Here is a 24605-nt window from a genome sequence, read left to right as displayed (position 1 = left end):
ATGTCATCATTTTCCGCTCCTCCCTTTTAAATTTCTTAATGTTGAGAGAGTCTTTGGAATATGGCATGGGAACCAAGACTGGTGGCTGCAGCATGGATGGAGAAATACATGAAGCGCAATATCACAAATTCCTCTAGGAAGACATTCTGTTGGATTAAATTTTCTTCTGTAAACGCAAGGAACCCTTTCTGTAGTACAGTAGGACTAACTCAAAGATAAACCGAGAATACTTTAAAAATTGTATCTGATTTATTTAATTCCATTAGGTAACAGGATTCTGATTAGAAGAACAAGAAATTGTTTGCCCAACAGGCTAAACCATATTTAACAAACATGCTCATGTATTGACCTAGTATGCTATGCCAAAACAAACCACATTAACTTGATGGCCTGGTTTGCATAACTTAAGACATATAGTTTTGGTTTAACCATTATGAATTGTAAATCCTGGGTTACACTTTAGAGTATTTTACAAACAAGTCTCTGTGCAGTTGCTTCCATGTAACGTGCTAGTATCTGAATGTGACGAGATGAATAATCAAGTAGATAGTCTGTTCACACTGAAAATAGTTTTATTTTGATATAAGTCTGATATTAGGTACATTACAAATAGGATCTTATTTTTCTTTATTCCTAACCATAAATGTACAGATAAATAAAATAAGATCTTTGTAAGATGCCATCCTAAATTTTAATGGATTTCTGTTCCTGGGCATCTTTGATAGATTTTTAAAGCGTGATTTGAAAACATCATCTTCCAAGAATTAACACTGAAGTCCATTCAGATTTTTAAAGCAGACAAAACGGGTTAAATTCTAAATGCTTTTACTTAAAAATAAATTTATTTATGCTCACAGAGCTCCTGCCAAGTGAAACTTACATATTTAGTCAAGTTTTATAAAACCTCATGAACAAACAGTAGTTATCAGATTGTTATGTGAAAGGTTAGCAAACAGTTAAGGAATGTCTGTTGGTAAAACATCTCTATTATTTTACTTTATTCAAATGGAGAAATATGTTTAGCTTTTAGAAAAAAAGCAAATCTTCACAGGTTTAAATTAGATTCTGTAAGAACTAGAGGGTGAAATCCAGAGTTTCACGAGCAGAGGTTTGCTCACATGACCAAACTTTTTTCTTCCTCTCTGCTACCCGAAGATCTCCTCCAGGAAGTCTATTTTTGAGAGAAATTCAGGAGGGAAGGAGAATTGACTCACTCTCAGTTCTGATTGTTCTTCATCCAGAATGTCCTCCCATATACAGACCCTATACAGACATAATATTTAAACATATCTGGAATTCCTGAACTATCACTAAAATTGGCTAAACACATGATGTGAAGCCACAGATATTCTTATTGCAAATTATCATTTATAACCTAGGTAATATTTACTGATGAATTTGCACACTACCTTTGCACTGAGCAATCCACAATTAAGGCAGTTTTCTTCTTTTCTACTTTCTCTGTTTGCAAGCGATAAACAATTTTTGCTCACGTCTCCTTATATTCATTATGTAGGAGCAAAGCTTTGCTTGGTAAGCCAAGACATGGTTTTATTGCAATAAAGGTCCAGACATCAAATTACTGTTTGTAGCTAATCATATATGCCACAACTGAGGTGCGACAAGATTAGCAAGGAAAGAAAAGGTATGGCAATTTCTTTTCTTGCCATGACATCCAAATCCCTACTATTTATGGTACTCTCTGCAAATATTTAGTCATACAGTATTATACAATCACAAGTTGGAGGTATGATGCAAGGAAATACATATAGCAATACACAGATGTATACATACCTAGTCATTTATAAGATTAGCAGTCCCCATACCAAAAGACCTTTGATGCAGTGAAAAGAAATAAAACATATAAGCTAAGAAAAATAAAAATAAAAACATGCAACCTTAACATAATCCTTAATGTAAGGCATATTATTATTTTAAAGCAAAATTTTAACAAAGCTGGCATATGATCTAGAACTATGCTGTTATTCTGCAAATCAGAAAAGCTGTTGTAATATTAATATTACATGGGCCACCGATAATCTAAACTTTGGGGCCCAATTTGTTAGGCACTTTTGTACAGCGGCCTACATTTATTTCTGTGGGACTGATTTGGAAAAGCCCACCCATAAACTTCACCAATTGAATCATGTTCATAAGAAGCAATTGTCCATGTATTAACACATGCTTAAACTTTCACCTAAGGTTGCTAGTAATTAGGATTTTTATTCCTATAAATGATTCTTGTTCTGCAAGATCTACCTACCAAATGTAATGACCTATTGTCAATTAATCAGTTGCCTCATTTATTTTGATCTATTGTTTCTTGCCATATTAGAAGAGAGCTTTTAATCTTTGTTTTAACTTAACATTAATTTGAAATAAAAATGTTTTGTCTTTTTTTTTAATAAAGTCTAGTTTAGCTTTGCTATGAATTATGGCTCAGTAAATCATAAACCACACTGTCTGGTGCACTGTTATACCTAATGCTTTTAAAACAGGAAACAGTATTATGGAGATAATGCCTTGAAAACTGGAAACAGTATTATGTACCACAGCACTTAAAGCAGTGAAGGGATAAGCAGAGATTATAATACATCCAAGTGACATTTCTAAAGAAAGAAGAAACAACTTGCAACTGTGCTTTTTTTTAATACATCAAGGCAACTTAAAAGAAGCCAGTAACTCTTCCATTCATAAACCATTTAGGCCAAAAGAATAAAAACTGACTTGACCAAGTGCCCCAAACTAAAGTAACTTGTAGGCTAACCAGGAATAATGGAAAGCAGAACTGCACAAATTTGCAAGAGATCCATAATCACATCTTCCAACTTTTTGTTCATTCAAGAAGCTTCACCTTTAGTTGGAATAGCTGTGATGGAGACTTTTTTTTTTTTAACTTTGCTCTTTCATCTAAACCATTTTTTCTCCCAAAGCTAAAAAAATTATTTACTAATAAAATGAGTAGACTGAGATTATGGCATTGATGGAAGTGATTTAACACTTCTTTACCTAGCAAAGCTCTGACATGAAATTCACAGCCTTTGTGGCTATTTTCAAAAAGAAATAAGCAAGCATAAGGCAATCAGGTCAGTGTCCTGTCAAATTAGAGAGTAAAAAATTATGTTTAAAGTGAAATGCTGTCCATGTTTTCAATTATTAGTAATGTTTTCCACTTACTGATCTTAGAGGAAAATACCTCTAGGAAAATAGATGTTCTTGAAAGCCTAAGCTTTATTATGTATCAACTTTATATAAAGCCATTACTATCCCAATTCTAAAAACAGTCCTTTCAGAAAGGAAGGTATGCAGCAAATAGGGATAAACGAATACAATTAATCAGTATAACCATTCTCTAAGATGATTCGCGCATAAACTAATAGGGCTAAAGCCTCCGTTATGAACTAGTAGTTCATGCTTGGAGATCCAAATCTCACATATCATTTGAAAACAAGTTCCACTAATTTCAACAGGTTTTGCGTCAGCATTTTGGCTTGGATTAAAAGACCCACAGTTTGAACAAGCAGGCTTTCTAGTTCTATTAGCAACTTTCCAAACACCTGCTCTTAAGAGATTAAGATACAGCATTATATTATGAGCTGTAGCAGGAGAGGAGAGGGGTCACTTTAAAATACCATTAGTGACAAAGCATCTTTAGATCCAAGCCCATGGATTCACTATGGAAGTGTTAGTAAAGTTAATCTTGAGCAGCCAAATGAAAGTTACCAAGTATTTTTGTTGCCCACAGAAGTCTCTTTTATCTACATTCAATTTTTCTACTGGTTAAACTGCAGGTTTTCAAAGCTAATTCTGCCCCCCCGCCCCAGGTTTCTGGAGTGTGAGTTTCAGTTTATCCCAGTGGAGACTATGGTGCATGGCCAGAGACTTATACAAAAGTAGAGTGCCTGCACAGCACCCCTAACATTCTCATAATAGCTGCCAGAAGAGAACTGCGTTATTGGACAATTCAGTTCTCAACGATTTCTGTGCAGAATCTGTTAAATTCCCATACCATGAATGCATTTAACTTTGGATTACTGGAAGATTTTTCCAAGTTTGCTTAATGATTCTTGAACATGGTATTGCTAAAATTCATCCCTCAATAAATATACAGCAAGGCTCCTGTGCAGTTCCAATAACATCAGTGAAATCCCATAAAAACAATCATGTGGATGTTGTTATAAAACTGTATCTACACTTGCAATCCTGAATTTATTAAGAAATACTGAATTCATTATAAGATATTTACTTGGAATTAAGGATCATTTATGAAACGTTAGGCAACCTAAATTAACAGATTTTAGAAACATACAAATTAAATTTTTTTTGAAAATTCATATTTATAATATTTGATTTACCACACCTTGCTATTTCTGTCCTTACCATTTCTTCCTATAAGGAAGGGACACAGATCAAGGCTGGTGTGCTTGTATGAAACTTAAAGCTATAATGATACATATAATTTTAGCGCATAATTAAAAAAAATTCCAGTAATTTTGCAACTCTGTCCAGACTGAGTGATCCTCAAAATAAGCCAAATTCATGAAGTGAAATGTATCAGATAACTAAGAATATAGGGAACCTGTATTGATTATTTCTCTATAAAACTGAAGATATAACTGAAATAGCTTGACAGAATTTTATATATACCCCTGTTTGTCCAATAATTTGATTGCTGATGAGGGAAAATAGATTACTGTAGGTCTGTTTTTTCAGTGAAGCTGAATTTCATTTTGAAACTAATTCAGGACACCAAAGAAACTTGCTCCCTGAAAATGTTATGACAGGAATAACTCAATCTGTTCCAGATTTTTTTTTTTTTTTTACCCAAAACACATTTCAGATTTCTCTCTCTCTCTCTTTTTACAAAAATGTTATACTATTATTAAAACAGTAGCTTGGAAATAATGTCACTGTATAATTATCCATTGAAAAGGAAAGACCCTCACATATTGGTTGGCTTTTGTTCCACAGCAGTAGTTAAAACTGTGTTCATGTGACCTTCTAAGTCAAGAGATTTAAGAGCCACTTAAGAAAAATTACATGTTTTCAAAACTAAATTTTATATGCAGCACACCACAATGCAAGTTGCTTCATTGAAATAGTAATTCTGAAGTACCATCTTTCAGTTAAAGGTGGCATCTTTATGTTACAAGGTACAATGATTTGCTGATTCATGTGAAAGTAGCTATTTTCTAGCCTATCCCACACTGGCTGCCCTTAGAACAAAGTATACAAATCAATAAAAAATAAATATTTTGCCATATTAGTTATATGGTAGCTTATAAACATATAAATTCAGTTCTGAACTTTCAAGTCTTTTCTTTAGTTTTTCCAAAACCACTTTAAATTTAAACTGGCAAGAGTGATTATATAACCAATATTTCATATATGATCTTTAGAAGCAGATCACTTTTATCATCAGTGCTACCCTTGATACACATCTGGCCTGAAGCTTCTACATTATGACTTTAGCTCAAGTGCTTGGGCAAGACCATGGCTTCCATTAATATTGATGACAACAGTTCAGAAATAAGGTTAATCAACCAACCAACCAAAAGGCACAAGGCTGAACTTTAAGAACAACTTTCTTAACCAACTTTTAATACCAGAATAGGAACTAGAGCTGTAAAGTTAAAAACACTCCTAGATTATTAATTAAAAAAAAAAAAAAGTGAAATAAAAACCAAACTACAGACGGATCTGAACAGCAGCATTTGCTTAACTGCTCTCTTTTGGAACACCAAAATATTCTGCTATTAAGAACTCATGTACAATGTACATTCAATATACAACATTTCTCTCCTCCAGTATAGATCTTAATTTTGTCTTAGTAAGGAAAAAAGAAAAGAAAAAAGAAACCTATGACCTCTATTTCCTTCCTTAGTTCCACAAACCTGACATCTGTATAAGTAATGATGTAGTCATAGTATTTATTCCACCTATTGAGATTAAAACTTTTAATGTTCTAAATGCCTTCAAATATCCATAACATTTTTTATATACATAAAGATAATTTTCCACATATATTTACATGGCAAGTATTTTAGTAAGAGAGCCACTACATCTACATCTCTAGTGGAGCAGCTTGTCCAAATTGCTTTCTTTCTTGTAGAAATGTTCACAGAAGTTTTGGGAGTAAAATATGAAGGACAATTCAATGATGTAAACAATCTCTGTCATGTGTTTCAGACTATGTAAAGAGGCTATTAAATGATATTGAAACTTCAGGGTAAGGTTTTGGGAAATAGCTACACTGTAGAGTTTTATATCTCTCCTTTTCAGCTGTCATGATGAAACAGTATTTTTCTCAGGAAGCATGTACTTCAAGCAGTATAGATCAAAAATCTAGCTCATCCTCCTCGATAGATGCTCGTTAATCGTTCTAGCTCTTTGCAGTTGTCCATGGAAATAGCTTCTGCTTTCTTTTGCAGTCGATCATCCCGATAAACTTTTGCTGCATAGAGTAAATCAGTTTCTTTAAAAACAAACAAATAAAAGTGTCAGAAAATTGGTTTTAAACAGCTTCTCCCCCAAGTCCAAGTTCTTCCATATTATACCAACTAATAAACTAAAATGATTTCAAACCAAAGGGTTTCTTCTATTGGGATAATCTATTTACTTTATTTATTTTGAAATATTTTTATACCAGTTCTTATTAAAAATACAAATGGAGTAAGGAAACACTGTCATCCCAATAAATATTGTTTGTGCAGATCTGACAGAGAAAGAGGTGTCCATCCAAATTACAGAGAATGGAAATATTGCTTTGATCTTGATCTTCTATATATTGTTTTCAAGATGTTTTACTACTTTTCTACCCAGATGCAAATTTACAAATAGATTTCTGTATATCTATCAAAATCAGTATTATTCAACTAAATACAGAAACTACCCATTTGCTTGGGTTGAACTTCAATTTTTATACCTCCATCAACTCAAGTGGATTAACCATAAAAGAGAATTAGAGCTAGGTATTATCTGCACGTTGACAAAACATGCAGACGGACCTCAACCTCTGGTTGACTTTATTCAACAATTTTATGTAATTATTAAAAAGTGCATGAGGTAAGATAGAATCCTGCAACAAAGTATAAATAAATGCAGGGAAATTAGTAGAAATCCAATTCCTATTTTCTGAAGGAAGCTGAGCAGCTGTGAGCAGAACCACTGATAAGCATAAAAGATAGCTTCTGAAAGCACCATAAGCACCAGAACATTAATAAGGTTGTAGTGTCCCAGTTTGTTGACTGGCAAATAACAACTCACATGGGATTAAACTTATAACTGAAAGGTACCTAGGAAAGCAATTTTGTTCAATCACGCTTGAAAGTGGCTTAGAAACCACTTGCTTAGGAAGTGGATGTTTGCTACTGGTGTAATATTGAAATTGTAAGAGTTCCAATGTTTCTTTAGGAATTGCTGCAAAGTTGTCTGTCCTAAGAAGCATGAGAACATGCTTTTTTTCTCTTAAGCAGGAAGTTATACCTTCCTTATTATAGTTCCCTATCTTTACCTGGTGAGTATACTAAGAGAACAAAAATAATAGCTGAATCCAAAAATGGCTGGTCAGATTTGACCAACCATCTTGACCACATTTTCCAATCTAGAAGAAAAAAGTCATTCACCAAAATTGTACCAAATAGGGTTTTGGACAACACCTTTTCTTCATCAGCATTAACTGTGTTGTCCAAATGGTGACCAACCGCTAGTAAAAAATAGCACTGAAATCTTACAATAACCAAAATATAAACAGCTATGCTGCTTGGAAGAAGTCTACTGGATGACTGTGGGGAAAAATGCTTCTTGGCCACCATTACTGCCATGTTATAATACTTTAGAGGAGTTTACATGACCTTATCTAGTAGTAGTTTTTACTCCATTTGTACTCTAGTGCTTTCAAAGAACCAAAATAATAAAAAAATAACAGAAGTCACTTCTACAGCAAATTAGTTTAATAATATACACAACAGCCATCTATGGTAGTCCACCACTATTATCCCCATATTTGAAAAAAAAAGGTGGGGAGGGCAAAGCCAGGAGGATTAGACTTAGAAGTCACATAGTGATTCTATGTGACCTAAAATAGGAACTGGAAATTTTGTAAAATGATATATGGTACTTATACAAGCTGTAGATATATATAAAATACCAAAAAAAGTAGTGCTAGAGGAATTTTGCTAGGGTAATCTCTGAGAATTCTGCGTAATTTGGAGGGATTTTTGCTCAAACAGTCCAGCCAACATTGTTCAGGAAATTCCCCAATACCTCTTTCTAGCTATATTTGAAAAAGTCTTCAATGTGGGCTGTAAAACTTACTTTGTTGCCTTTCTTTCCAACAGTTATTTCGAATATTTGAGACATAGTCTTCTTCTACACTCTTTTCCACCTTTTGCAAATTTGGACCTTTGAATTCATTTTTAAAGTCCTTGTTAACATAATAAACAACACGCAGATTTTCTGTCTGCATCTGAATGGTCTGCCCTGAACTCCTGTAAAAAGATTCCATATCAATTATCAGCATGGGTGAATACTTCAAAGTCTGCACTTAGCAAAGAAAAGCAAAGAGAGTTTCAAATCTATAATGTAAGTTACTCATTTGCTATTTAACTTCTAAGCAAATAATTATTGCTGCAAATCCAGAAATCCGCAAATGTTGCCTTAAAGTTATTCACTGCCTCAATAGTTATGAGGTCTGGTGCACTATCTCAGCATGCAACTGGAATCTAGCTTTTAATACGGCAACAGTTGCCAATTACTGCTATTTTACCATTACATTAGTAGATTAGTAACTGCTTGGCTTTCAGAAATAGCTACAAAAACCTATTGTTTAAAACAATTCAAACAACACTTGGTATTTCTCACAAATGCAACACTTTCCCCCATCCCATCACCTAGAACTCCAGTTCCAAAAATCAAATATAGAATGGCTTTTATAATTTTGCCATTTCTAACTTAAATCCTCTCATGTTCATGATAGTCATTTAGATAGCAACATTCACATCCACCAGCCAGACAGTGCTACAAAGCGGACCTGGATTTTTAATTAGTCACATCAGGTTTTTTTAGACCAGTATCTACAGAAATCTACAAAGTGCAGAGATTGAATTACTCCTTGTTACAAACTAGTATTATTATACTGTCTTGATGCATACAAGAGAGGAAAGCATTGCCACATTTGAAACTGAAACAATGTGGAATCAATAGAATGAATTTAAAACAGCAATTTTCTAGACAGTTTGCTCTTTTACAGAAAATAAACAGAGTCTTGTGGTACTTTAAGTATTTATGAATATATTTTTTGGACTACAATCCATTTCACCAGCTTCATCAAATATAGTACTGAAAAATAAATATTCTATATACACACAGTTATTTTAAGGAGGGGGTCCAAGAGTATGCCATCCAGAGTTGCCCTCTGGGGGTGATGGGTGGCATATAAATTTAATAATAATAAAAATAATAATAATAATAATAATAAAAAAGAGGGAATGAAAGGGAAGAATGGTAAAATGAGATGCAAGAAATAAGTGACAATTATCTATAGACACTGACTATTAACAAAGTGGGTATGATAAAGGTCATTATAAAAGTATTATTACTTACGATCTTGGATATAAGGAATAAGGAGGATTAGACACCATCAACTGGCTAAGCAAAGAAACAAGGATCAGCACAATAATTGGCATCAATTGAATGAACATGGAGAACCCCCCCTGGAAAACAAAACAGCAGTCAATGAAAAGAATTGCAGGACGTGTGGTTTACTTTTGTAAACTGAAAGGAATCTATCCAGCCCACAAAAGCTAAACAGGAAATGTGTACCTCTAGCAGATTCCTGTAAATTTATTTCTTAAAAGCTTTTGAAGTCTGTGCATCTTAACAAACCCTCTCTTATTAATAATCTGCTATTTTTTAGTTAAATATGGCTTAATTGTAACTTACAAATGTTTAAAATCCATTACTGTACCTTGTGTTCTAAAACAGACCTCCTCAAAATGTGTTCTAATCTCAACATACTTGTAATTTGCCAAGTAGGGATATGTAAAATGTTTTCAGTTCAAACCATTTCAAATTCAAAATACCATTTGACCATTTTGCAAGTCTTCTGAACCTGAAATGTTACGTTTCCTTGACATACTGGAATTTTGAAATCAGAACATTTGTTTTTAATGCACATAATTAATGTAATCCAGACTGAGAAAACAGTTTAGAGTAACATTAATTTTAAAAATCACCTTAGTTCAAGACTTGAAAATGATCCAATATCCTGTTCCTGTACCACTAAACAGCCACATTCAAGAATTCTATAGCTTTTTTTCAGGCTGCAATTTATCAGGGCAGTGTTGTCCAAACTTGGCCACTTCCTCCCTCCCTCCCTTGTCAATGGTTGGCCATGTTTGGGGGCAACCCAGTAAAGTTTATGCCTCTGAAAGCATACATATGAGTCCAGCATTTAGATTAGACTATATTAGTATTATTAGTTTCAGTTATTCAGTTTTTATTGTTTACTTGGAAATTCATTTATTAAATGTTATAGGGATGCTTTTTAAAAATCCTTTAGAAAGTTCAATGTACAAAAAGGCATCCTACATTAGATTGAGGAAACAGTTGTTCAGGAGAAACTTACATCACCTCTTTCCTCTTCTCTTTCATGTCCGCTATGGCGATGTTGATTATGGTGACTGTAGCCAGATCGCCCATTAGAAAAAGAATGTACACTTCCTATAAAGAAAACCATAGGGAGTTGACGAGAACTTAAATACAAAATTAATGTTTTAAAAACCTTTCTTTTGAATCTAGGAATAGCAACCTGCAGAACCTCCCTCAACCACAACTGTCAAACCTGTTTGATACTATTTTGAGGTAGAAGACACATAGAAAATTATAGCATAAACCTTAAAATAGATTTAGCATAACATAAAAACAAAGAAAAAAATCCTTAAACTATTCTGTCCCTTAAATGAATCAAAAGCCCTGAAAATGGTGCCATCAAAATGTATGACATGCCCTCATCCATTTTGCATCATAAACTTGCTCACTGTAATCCTCAATCTTGTAAGAAATGTTAAGTATCCATTTGTTTGACCTATCAAAAAGCTGCCCACCCTTGCATGAGATAATTCAAAAGCATTCTATTCTTGTCCTACAGAAAGTTTATAATTCATAAGCTGTTAATAGTCACAAATCCAATATTTAATTGATTTCAGGCATGCTACAAATGTAGGATATTTGCTATTTTAGGATAAGGATAGGGAATATGTCAATTTTATGATGACACAGAAAGAGTCTGAATGTTACGTTTTTAACAGGTAAACAGACCTGTTGGAAAGGCTCCCCCAAAGAACATGTTGAAGAGGTCCTCTGGGGTGATATCTGCTTCACATCCCCTGTGGAAGTTATATCTACCATTGCCTGGTTGATTGCAGGGGTCTTCACTGCCTGTGAAGTCATACTGTTTGCGTTTTTCTGGATTACTTAACACAGCATATGCATTTCCAATTTCTGAAAAGCAGAGCACAAGAGAAAAAAGGAAGAAAAACATCTTATCTGAAACAAATACAAACATGACTACTGCTGACAGTACATATTTTTAAAATGTAAAAAATAAACAATATATATCAGAAAGCAAAGATTCAGCATATATCCAGATAGAATGATTTGCAATATCCCTTTGCACACATCACAACATTAATGCTGTTGAAAATGTAGTGTGTGTTTCGCTGCATGCTGTATTTATCCCTTTTGGTAATAATTGGGAAAAAAATACCAAATAAAATGTTGCTCCAATATGTTATCACCATTCCTGCTACCTCTACTAAAAATCTGTATAGTCTGAATTGCTCAGTTTTGTAATATGTACAAAAAATATTGAGGTGATGCAAGTTCTATTTTGTAACATTGTAACATTGTAACTGTTTAAACTTACAGTCAGCTCTTTACTTAAATTGCTTTTAGGTTTGTGGAGTCCTTGGGGTTCTCTGAGCTTGGTTCTTTTCTTGCAAACGTTTCATTACCCAGCTAGGTAACATCTTCAGTGCTAAAATGGGATGGGGTTTGCTCTGTTTATATACTGTGGCATGCCTTGCCAGTGCTGGTGGGGGGTTTGTTTTGCAAATGAGATTGGACTGAGCTCACACAGATTAAAAATGTCATTAGAATGTATTTCTGGATACATCCCACTTTAAAAAGATATATAGTAACCTAATCAGTGAGGAAGCAGCAATGATCAGTTCTGCCTTGGAGCATTTTCTTCTTATAAAAGAATAATAAAATATTACTTTTAAAAGCTTCGGTTGCTCCTGGTGCATGATTTTTGTCAGGATGAAACTTCAGAGCAAGCTTTCTATAAGCTTTCTTCAAGTCTTCTTCACCTGCATCTTTTGACACTCCAAGGACTTCATAGTAATTTTTACATTTTTTTATGCTGCAGAAGAAGAGGAAATTCTTCAGAGACCAAACATTAATGCATATTAAATCTCAAAACATAATGCGAGAAGCTTATTGTTTTAGATTTCGAGCTTGCATAACTTTCTTATTCTTTCTAGATATGATATTTGTATCTTAGACGTCATGCTTATTTTACCAGGCATGTACCAGGCAGATACTTATAGCACTGTATTCTATGATTTCAAGCAAATCTTTATTACTGAGATGCAAGTGACTCTGGTTAATAAAATAATCACTTTTCCAAAATTAAGATTTATTCAGATAGAACAATGGAGAAACAATTACCATTCCTTACTCCTTTTCCAAAGACTAAAATATTTAAACCCATACATAGAAGTTTGCTTTAATATTTATAACTTAATTTCTTGGCAGGACTAAAGCATCCAGAAAATAAGAGATACATTCAGATTCAGTTACTTGAGCTAATCATGTAAGTTTGTACTTTGCTACAAACTTACATGAGTAGCATTTTCAATATTAGACTTAGTATTATCCTCATTATTAATTAAAGTGGTATCAGGTCAGTGATGCAACAGCTAAGAAAGAGATGCTTCAAACACTAGAGACTATAAAAGAAAAAACACTCCGGGGATAGATAGCACAACTATTTCTCAAGAATGGACCAGAATATTGAAGACAATTAGGAAAGAAAGCGTTCATGTCTTCTCCATTAGTGAAAGGACACCTCATCCTATTGTAATATAATATAACAAGGCTTTGCTTTACTCATAAAATCATTGGGTTAGGGAATCAGTTGAATTCAATTCAATGAGCAACACTGCAATTTTTATTTAGTTGTGAAGATGCTTGCTCTTTACTAGAAAACAAAGTTCATAATTTTTTTAGAACTCTGCAAATGAAACTTAGCTCCTATGACATTCTCATGAGATCTCTTTTGCACAACCAAAATGAGCAGCCTTTTGCTCTGCTCCTTCTTATTCTTCTTGCATAACTGCTTAATACTTATGCAATCTGTAAAGAGCTATTGCATCTTTCCCAGCTCCCACTTGAGTCAAACTGTCACTGAGCAACACTCAGCTGAAGAGCTACAACAATATGAAAAGGAGCACTGTCTCTTGTGTATAGGACACAGAAGAGAGAGAAGAAAACAAGCCTAAGTTGGGTGTTTATATTTGTGCCTACCAATACATTATTAGAACTGATGACAGCAAAATATGTTAAACTCGGTCACATGGAGATTGATTAGTTGCACTATTTTCTCTCTTACATTTCTTATTACTACCATTCAGAGATTGAGCATAACATATTCCAAGTATTGTGGAAACACCTTTAAAACATATATTCCGCCTGAAAACAAAGAGAAACCAGTGTTGATGTGGCAGTAAAGAGCACTGGATTGCAACTGATAAATCCAAGGTCAAATTCTTACTCAGTTACAAAACTCACTGGGTACCTCCATTCTGATTCCTACCATGTTATTCAGTTGTTCTGAAGTTAAATCATTGTGATAAGAAACATTATAATTTCCCTAAACTCCTTGAAGAAAGGTCAGAACAAAAATGCAGCTAGTATACAATAAAACAATTTAAAGCACACTTCTGAATGCTCTTCATTAATTTCCTTATCACCTATAGGAATTTAACTGCATGCTGCTTATGATATGCTTTTTCCACTTTCATATTAGAATGTTATCCCATACATGTTTGACTACCTTATTTTGAATGCAGAAGTACTCCAAAGGATAGATGTGATGAACAAAACCCAAAAGGAGCTTGCTTAAAAATATAACAATTTGTCCTAATTTAGTTGCAAATAAAGCTTTACTGGGGTGATTACAAACTGATGAAAATTCAAAGAATTAGTAGAATATACATAAAATGAAATGATGAAAATACATGCATCCACAATTGTGAAATATGTATGTTCAAGTTCAAGCCATTCAATCTAAGAAACCATTCAACAGATTGATGTACCTGATAAATGGAGAATTTGTTTACTAGACACAACTACAGTTTGTGTTTGTATTTCAAACTATTCCAAATTGTATCAGGCTTCAGCTGATAATACCAAGACACTTTGTCATTAGTTTATCAAATCCTATAAAACTTTTCAAAAGATGAATTCATGAAATTAAGTCATGCATAACAGCAATTGAATGATAAAAGAACTCCCCCAAAGCATTGACTTAAAAGAACAGCATATCTTTAACTATACCAACCATCTGAATAAAACAGCCACACTGACCTTAACCAAGCACTTTTTTAGTTACTCATAGGCTCCTGTATTAGCATTTCTAGATTATAGAATTGTGTTATAGAGCAATCAATACCTTTGTACTCCTTCAATTTGATCTTTTGTATAAGTCTTCCCAATTTCACCCGCAGCAGATGCACTGCTGTCCTTCATGCTGTTAGTTTTACTTTTGTCGTTCCCGCTTGCTGGTTTTCGATAGTGAGTACCACTTCCAGCTGTACTCCCATTCTTCATAATTGCCTCCAGTAACACTAAAGAGAAAAAAAGTGCAAATAAAGCATTCATAACTTTCCATCACTTATTCCAGTTTGAGTGTTTTCAAATAGAAGATACAAAAATCAAGTGTTTGTATAGAGATACACACATACACACACAATACAGTGCACTATACACTAATTATAAATGAACTGAGAATGGTTTCCTGCTCCAACCTTTAGTAACATAGGGATATACATTAAAAAAAATCTGACTTTTATCCAATCATAGTATTTGCTTTTGCTAGTATAAGTTCTATATCTGTTTACTCAAAAATAATTATCACTGGATACAATGAGTCTATCTCCTGAGTAAGCATGCATAGATTTGTAGGCTTACTCTTCCTTGAAAGAAACAGTAAATAATATCAGCTTCCCCACTTACAATGGAAGCAGGCAGTGCCAACCAACTTGCAGCCACACATTTTATTTATTTGTAAGATTTAATACCTAAATAGCTGTACAGTCTTTAATATAATCTGAATGACTGTAAGAGATATACAGTAATTTATCAATGCAAATAAATATAAATGGCACATTAAATATAAACAATTTATGCAAAAGCAACCCACATTCACCAAGTTAGGAATTCTGGGAGTTAGAGGGCACAAGGTTGGAGACGTTTTTCATATATGGGTGAGTGAAGAGTTAAATAATTTAAGGCAATTGTCATGCATTTACAAGTTTAAATTAGGATGGTAACAAAAGAAACCAACCCTAATTATAAAAACTTGGCCAATAAAACAATTACAGTTTAATTATAATGCATTATTTTACCATTAACAATGATCTTATGTAAATGTATGACTACATGAACAATGAATGATATTTGAGATAATGAAAAGTTATTTAATTTGATCCCATATCCCTAGGGGCAGCCAATACAGTTATATAATTTTTAAGTTAAATGAACTAAATAGAATATATTCTCACTTCTCTGCTTGCTATCAAGGTGCTAATACAATGCAACTAAGAAAAAAGACAAAGTTATCTACACAAGGACATTTCTGAACTGATGGAATATTTGACAATTGTGGTGTCACAATCTTAACATTCCCAATTTGAAATAAGATTCCATATATTAATCTTAAACTGTTTCTTGTTTTAGTAAAAAGATTAAAGATGCAGTCTACTGCTGTACCCTGAACTTCATACAATATGTCAAATAAGTTTAGCACCGTGGCAAAATTCTCTTCTCATCAACCCAAGGCACCCCATATATTTCTACTCATGCTTTCACACAGTATGTAATTATTAGCTTGCTTGCTTAGATTGATTCACTGATATACTACCTTGTTTATATACAAGCTCAAGGTGGCATACACAGTGCTCTCTTCTCCTATTTTTCCCCATACAGCTAGTCCTCATTTACTGACTGCAATTGGGACCAGCAACTCCACTGCTAAGCAACATGGTCATTAAGTGAAACTTCACATGACTGTGCCCAACTTAACTTTCTTACATCTGTTCTGCTGTGGCCGTTAAGCAAATCACCTGCAATCGTTAAGCACAACGTCAGATGACCATGACTTGCAACTTACTGGCGGCTTCCCCACTGACTTTGCTTGTGAGAAGCCAGCAGGGAAGGTTGCAAAGGATGATCATGTGACTGCAAGACACTGCAACCATCTTAAATGCTCGCTGGTTGCTAAGTGCCTGAATCACGACCACATGACTGTGGGGATGCTTGAGGACCGGTCATAATTCTACTTTTTCAGTGCTGTTGTAATTTTGAATGGTTGCTGAACGAGCAGTTGGTAAGTGAGAACTACCTGTGGTATCACAGCTGCAAGGTGGATTGGGCTAAGAGAGAGTGACCACCCCAAAGTCATCCAGTGAGCTTCTGTGGTAGATAGCAGACTAGAACCTGGTCTCCCTGCTCCTAGTTCAGCACCTTCACCACTACAGCACACTAGATTTCCTAAACTTTAGCATATACTATACATGATGCTTTTAAATCAAATTTCACTTTAGCTATTGTTTCAGGGATTAACAAAAGATACAGAACACTTCACTCATACTGCTAACTAAGATGTCAGAAACATGTTAAAAATTTTGTTTAATAATTGGGGGGGAAAATGCACTATGTGCCATATTAAGAAATATACTTAACATATCGAAATGGGCTGTATCAGAAAGCATGAAATTAAGTCTTTTGTTTATTAAATTCATTTTCTAACATTTTGTTGAATAATAATTATTGTCAATAATCAAAATTATTGGCAAAGAATGCAAAAGTGGCAAAATAATTCCCAGAGAATAACTGAAATTAGGTCATCAGTCATGAATCTATGGCCCTCTAAATGCTGCTGAACTAGAACTTGTAGTAGCCTCAGCACAGTTAATGCTGAGGAGAGTTGGGAGATCTGTAGTTCGGCAATAACTAAACTATGCCATTATTTGTTTAGAAGACAGTGCACACTTTTTAAACTCATAAGGCTTCAAATGAGGTAAGAAAGATATAGACAGAAAATAAGTCCCATTATACTGTAAACAGAAAAAAAATCACTGCTTCAAGTAACAGCTTGATCTAAAAACATTAGTAGGTTTTAATGCTGATCATTATACAATGAAAATCCTTACCTGCTAATTTCTACCAATAAAACTACTATTAAAAAGACAGCAGGACAATTTACAATCTTGAAGGGAAAAAATGTTGAAGTCTCCAATGGCAACTCTTGCTATTATAATATGTCTGTCAACAGCTCATAAAGTAAAAGTCAAATTAACTAACAGGATTGAAATCATTATTTTAAACCAAATTTTTTTCAGAGCTCCAAATAATGATCCAAGAATAAAAAACAAGAGTATCTGGAACACACCCGATAATTTTTTCTTAATCCATCATATTCTTTCCCTGCCCTTCACAAGTAAAGCCCATAAACTATAACCATTCCTGTACTGAAGAATTGGAATGACCCATTACAATAATAAAAAAGAATAATACTTTTTCAACAATATATTCAAATCTAGAATGGAAATGTTAATAAGCCTTTTTACTCTTATGCTGCCTTTGATGTGTTTCAACAATTATATGCATCTTTAATTATCAGCTGCTAAATTTGCTTGACTGTGAAATTGAAAATTTACCCATCTGTTTGGATGTTATATTATAGAACCATCCCAGGACTTGGCTGAAATTATAACTTTTTCTTGAAGTCTATACTGACCTATATTCAACGAGTACAAGAAAGAACAGATCCCTCATCCTTGCACAGCAGACACATCAGAAGAAAAGGAGAAATGAAGATCAAATGAGCTTGAAAGTATCACTGAGAATAATGCCAGATATGATACAAAAAGGATTTCTGAAATCCCATTAGCCTTTAACAAGTCATTCAGAAGTGCAGCTGGACCAGAGTGGCATGTAAACCCCAGTAAATAAATAGACAAACATTTCAAACCAGGTCTTTAAGCGAGGATTCATTAATTGAAATAGCCAACCATTCATATGCTTCTGTCTTTCTGTTTTTCCTCACCTAGAGTATTTCAGCTTCCACCATTTTACTTGACCCTAATAAACTTTTTACCCAACTATGGATTTTTTAAATCACACAACTTGATTAAGTTTCTATTTTAAAACATCTGTATCTTATCCCTTGTCCAGTGAAGTTGATATGTTATAGTTTAAGAAATTCAAACAATAAACTCATTAACATGTTCAGTAAGATTATCTATTTGACATTTAGAAAATTCTTTTAAACTACTAAGAACAGATAGAGCTGCTCATGTCACAATCATAAGTGTTAAGGATTTTCCTCCTTACAGTTTAATAAGGCACAGAAATAGTTTATTTACAAGAGATCTGAATGAACTGAACGGATGAGAAAAACACTGAAGTAGATATACTAATGTACTCATATCTCTATATGGAAATTCAAAAAAGTTTAATTATATCTGAAATCCTATGTAATCTACAGCAGAATGCTGTCTAATTGGAAGTCCCATTGAATTTACTCTAGAATCTTTCTTTACTGAATAAACCACAATACTTGGTTTAGTGAATAAACCACACTAGGACAAAACAAGTCATGTTATTTAATGTGGTATATAGATATAGCTCAAATAAACACTTAATGAGCAAGTGCTATATTTGTCATTTTGACCTCCTTTAAAAAATGGACATAAATTTAACAAATAAATGTCAGGAATCACTTTCGGGTTAGACTTTCTGAAAAGCAAAATCATTTGGTTCCCTCACCCTTTCAAGCCATCCACAATCACAGAATGGAAATACTGTGAAATATGGGCAGTTAAGATAGCTAATTAAAATATCTGAAGCTATGTGGATTTATTTCAAAGCTAATATAACATGCTATGCCATTCAGCTCAGCACTATTATCTGTAGAACGTCATTGTATAATCAGACAGAAAGGTGTAAAAGTAAAGTATCTAATAGCCTAAATAGGTTATTTAGAGTTTAAAGGCCCAATTTCATGTTTACTGCAATTTGCATTCTGGTTGCCAGAGCCACTAGAGTAAGCAGCAGTGTGAAAAATAACAGTTCCTCATGAATCAAAATAAGAAAATCACACAAAAGCTTTTGGTTAAGCTAAAACAGGTGTTTCCAGAAGATAACTTAAATATATAATCACACACTATTTTATTATACCCCTGAGTATATTTGTTCCTTTGAGAAATTCAAACACAACCTGTTTCTTCAGGAGTTTTTAAGTATAAGGCCTTATTTTAAACACAGCATCAGATGAGCAAAAAGAACAGGAGTATTCCACATCAGGTATCTTACTTAAATGGGTCCTTTAGACCAGTGTTCCTCAACCTTGGCAACTTTAAGATGTATGGACTTCAACTCCCAGAATTCCCCAGCCAGACAAATCTTAAAGTTGTCAAGGTTGAGGAACACTGCTTTAAACAGTGCTTGCCTTGCCCTTGAATCCTTAGCATGCTAACATTATGCATGCCAGTGAAATGACCTGGTTTAATTTAGACATTAGAGACAAGAAATGCTAAAAAGGCTTTTTTCCTAGTTTCTGATAATCAGTTGTTATTTTGAGAATCTCTAAAAAAGAACACTTTACTACGTTCACATTAATTAAGATTTCACTTAAGAAATTTCTCAGCTAAGCCTTTTTTTTTTGCTTTTTAAATATTATCAGTAATAATGATCCTGTAAAGCTGCAAGTATAAATATATGCCACAATCCACAAGTTATAGAAGAATTTAAAGATAAACCCCTAAGTATTATTGTACAACCTCAATAATATATGATCCTTGAATGATCCCGGAAAAAGACATGACTGCTTTAAAGGACTGCAGGCTAATAGCATGTTTACACTCCCAAGTATCGTGAAGCATCTTTTTGGAATCAAATCTGAAGTGCTGCACAACCTTAATAAATGGTTATTTAGAGTTTTAGGACAGGGGGTCCTCCTGGACTCATGGCTCCTGCTTGAAGAGCAGGTGGCAACTGTGGCTAGGAGGGCCTTTGCACAGCTACTTGTTGTGTGCTAATTAGACCTGTTGCTAGATTGGGATGCTCTGGTCATGGTCACTATGGCCTGGTCACCTCCCAATTGGACTACTGCAATGCAGCTGCATGGGTTGCCACAATGCTTCGAGGTTCAATTCAAGGTGCCGGTAGTTACCTATAAAGCCCTTCATGACATGGGGCCAGGTTACTTACAGGACCATCTCTCCCCAGTTATATCTACCAGTCCTGTTAGATCCAGCAGGAGAGGCATGCTCCAGGTCTTGTCTATTAGGCAGTGTCATCTGATGGGAACCAGGAAGAGAGTCTTTTCTGCATGTCACCTATCCTCTGGAACATAATTCCCCTGGAGATTAGATTTGCCCTGACCCTGCTGGCCTTTCATCAGGCCTTGAAGACATGGTTTTGTTACCAAGCCAGAGGCCCTGAGTACAGTATGTGGTTGAGCCTGTATCATGGTTATGTTGTATTGGTTGTTGTTTTTTATCTTAGCTGCTGTATACAATATATTATTTATTTTGTTGTGACGCTTTTATCTTTTTATTCATTGTTAGTCACCCAAATACTCATGTTTTTGAGATGGGCGGCTGTATACATTGAATAAATAAACAAATCTTTCCATATATTTCTGCACTTTATCTTTTCAGTCAACATCCCATAGCCTATTCATATTACAAACCATCCTATCCTCCAAAAACATTTCAAGTAGTTTGAAACTGACTTGAATAGAAAGTCAATAGTGCAGGGTCAACAGATAGGAAATCAGAAATAAATGACTATCCAAGAAAATAGAAACTAGGAGGAAGCGTCAACAAAGGAAACTGAGGATTGTCTGCAATTCCACAATCACACTGAAGCATTTGGCACTGGACATATTCAGTATATTAAACATGTAAGTTACTATTTTAAAATAATAAAGCTTCCAACTTTAAGGCTACCAAAGATACGTGTCAAGCACATGGAAATGCTTTACTGCTTTCTGTGGTTATTTTCCATATCCAACAAAGGCAAAATACTGAAAACACACACGTATGTAAAAACTGGCTTATCTTGCTATAAATTGTAGATCTCTGTCTGACTCTCACTTCCTTTCTCACATTCATGGAAACTTTTGAACGCCTAAATTTCACTATTCTTTACCATTCCCTCTACCAAATAATAAACACATAAACAACTTGAAATCTCTCAACCACTTTTTAATGCCATCCTGGGTACAGATTTCTCTTTATCTCATCTAAAGGAATCATGGTAGCTAAAACAGATTAATCCAGCAATCCTTCTTGGGAATAAGGTTTAATGAACTTAATGGGATCTTTTTAAATAGTGAAGAATTCACTTTATAACCAGCTTGTGTGATACATGGGGATGTCTTGGCAAGTCTCTAAAATTTCAACAGCTACTAGTCATGCATTTCCAAGATTTTATCAATAAAACCATATTGTTCAGGGGAATGGAAGGCCATGGGATAGTGGGTTATATAAAAATGAAAATCAAGAAAAGGCTGCTAAAAGGCTGTAGAACTAGTCAGCCCCTAATAGAAGGGTGGAAAACAAAGAAAGTGTAATAACATTAAAGCATTTCATACATATAAGCATGATTCACAGAATACAGATGAGTTTGCACATTCCATCAGTGGCTATGCTCACATAAAATAGATATCCATAGTTAATATAATCAATTAAATTGTTTGGTGTAATGGTTAAGGTCCTGGAGTAGAATCTGGGAGAATGTGAGTTCTAGTCCTTCCTTAGGCATGAAAGCCGTCTGGGTGACTTTGGGCCAGTCACTCTCTGTCAGCCCAACTCACTTCATGGAGTTGTCATTGTGGGGAAACAGGAGGTGGGAGCATTATGTGCACCACCTTCAGCTGTATAAAATGAAGGTGCAATATAGATCTAATAACAAATACTATGGTTTACTTGGTTATCCAAATTTTATGGGCTCATACAACACACTGAACCATTAATTAGCTAACAAGCTGTGTTTGCTAGGTTACCAGCATTAGTTTTGCTCTTGGCCACATGCAGCATTCCTTGCTAATCTAAGGGCACAACCCCAGATAGTTTGGCACATTTTGGCCATTATGCCACAACCGCAACCAAAGCCCAGTTTTACTCCCAAGTACAGTTATGTTACTTTATGCAAGCTATGATCTCTAATCTGAATATCCTCTAGCAAGCCAACACGCTTTTGTCTGCATTCTATCAATCAGGAGGTATACACAAGTTTACAAATACATTTAAGATATAAATTTATGAAGAAGAGTAAATGGTTGACAAGAAGCGGAGGACATTAAAAGGGGAAGTTGAACTGGTATCTTGACATGGTACAAGCAAAAATTGTTTGCAAAGACAGAAAGGTATAGAAATATATAGTGAAGGGTATTTGTGAAACTAGATTTAGTTACACTTCCCTTTATTTTTCTCATGGCTTTACTTATTGTATTTACTACAACTTACTCTTTGCATAATGTTCCTTATCTCAAAAGGGAATACCATAATGAGCATGTATGTAAGTTATGAAATAGCACGTGATGATAGAATTTCTTCACAAGGGAGTACCTAGTTCAAATGTGAACTTGCAATGCAGTCTAAGGTAAGCAGCTCTCTCAGCCTAGCTCTCCCTTGGGGATAGCAATGGTTTGAATTCAACTTCAAAAATATGCTTGGGGCCATGTGGGGCCATAAAGATAATGCTTGTGTATAACTCTTTAAAGCAACCATGAAATCCTGGAGAAAGATGCAGCTGCTTTAAAGAGTTGCAGGCGTTTACCATGTTTGTGCTCTAAAACAACTTTCTGGAATAAAATCTGAAGCCCTGCAGAGCCTTACTAGAGACTGATCTCGCAAGGTCACTAGCCACTACTAAAATAACTTATATGAGGCATTAGTATTAATATCGGGCATGGTTTCTCAAGAAGATGCATTTGCCACCCTCCGATGATCCAAATTCTTAGTATCCAAAATAGATGATAAATAAACAAACATGTAATTTTCTGCATATGCACCCCTTCTGAGTGGCAGTGATAACAAGGTTGGGTTACACACCTCATTAAACCATAATGTGGTCTGATTTTGACTTACCGTATCACATGAACAAGCCACAGCAGTTTTAGAAAACTATGGTTTAAAATTATGGTTTAAAATTAGGGTGTTAACTGTGGGTTAGTCAACGAACTGTAGCTTATCTAAGAACCTTGCCTAAGAGCCACGATACTGATGAGAGCACCCACTCGAAGCTTCTGCCTATTTCCTTCCTCTCTCCCTCACCTGGCCTAAAGGCCCCAGTCCTTCCTGCCGAGCCGCCCACCGAGAGAGAGTGCGTCTCAAGCGGCGGAGATGCTCTACAAGAGAAGGGCGCGAGACTGGCTCCCACAGGCTCCCCGCCGGCCTAAGGGCGGCCTAAGCTCACCTTTGGCGGTCTCGGTCGGATAGAGCTTCTGGGCCTTATTGAGGAAGCGCAGCGCCCGTTCTCGGTTGCCGGCTTCCAGGGCCTCTCGGGCGATTCCGATACATTTTTCCGCCTCGTCCCGGTTCCCTTCCATGGGCTTTTCTTTCCGCCGCCTCCGCCCGCCGCAGCGCAGAGAAAAGGGGCCTGATGGGGCCAGAGCGGCGGGGCCAGCCGGACGGGCGCCAAGGGAACCGGGCGCCGGGGCTGACTCGGTGACGGCGGCGGCAGCTTCGCTTGCACTGCCTTCCGTTCACTTTAGGCCGCTGCCACCGGCGCTCCTCCGGTGCATCGTCCTCCCTTCGCCAGGGCCCGGCGCCCGCAAACGTCGCGGCCTGAGACCCGAGGCGTCTGGGCCGACCGACAGCAGAGCCGCTACTGCTCCTCTCGCTTCCGGGAAGCTCTGCAGCCGGTAGCGGAGCTGACTTTGCGCACGCGCCGGGACTGGCTGGGCTAAAATGCCGGGCCGGCGCGCTGCTCGACCGGTTCCCCGCAGAGCCGGTGGCCGGCAGCGCGCGACAACGTGGTTGCAGTCCGCCAGCCGGGCCTGCTCCCTCGACCGTCCTGCCGCGTTTGACTGCGGAGTTTTCAAAAAAAAGGTTCCAGAGGTGACTCTCCGCCATTGAGCATTGCTATTTAGTCAGCTTTGCTTATTCTTGGTAGGGCACTAACGGACTGTCATTTTTACAACTCATTTTAAAAATGGTATTTGCAAGGCACCTTGGATTTGGTTCTATCAGCGGTATTAAGATGGTACTGCCACCCAAACTTCATTTTTCAGCTCCACAGAAAGA

The 24605-nt window shown here is 35.6% G+C and overlaps 1 protein-coding gene across 1 annotated transcript; it reads right to left on the bottom strand.

Moving 5' to 3' along the window:
- Positions 1–251: 251 nt before the first annotated feature.
- DNAJB14 (DnaJ heat shock protein family (Hsp40) member B14) lies at positions 252–24221 on the bottom strand. Its single transcript, XM_007435006.4, has 8 exons — positions 23776–24221; positions 14738–14912; positions 12279–12424; positions 11320–11502; positions 10628–10722; positions 9604–9713; positions 8317–8489; positions 252–6475 (listed from the first exon to the last, which is right to left on the bottom strand). Exons 1-8 carry the CDS (start codon positions 23906–23908, stop codon positions 6351–6353), a joined length of 1140 nt encoding a protein of 379 aa, XP_007435068.1. The 5' UTR covers positions 23909–24221; the 3' UTR covers positions 252–6350.
- Positions 24222–24605: the final 384 nt, after the last annotated feature.

The sequence above is a fragment of the Python bivittatus genome, unplaced genomic scaffold, assembly GCF_059951505.1.
Source record: "Python bivittatus isolate LINGU-HERP-01145 unplaced genomic scaffold, Pbiv_v1 ctg000070_np1212, whole genome shotgun sequence".
NCBI classification, from domain to species: domain Eukaryota; kingdom Metazoa; phylum Chordata; class Lepidosauria; order Squamata; family Pythonidae; genus Python; species Python bivittatus.
Note: the sequence above shows the minus strand (reverse complement) of the source record. Positions and strands in the feature narration are given on the sequence as shown.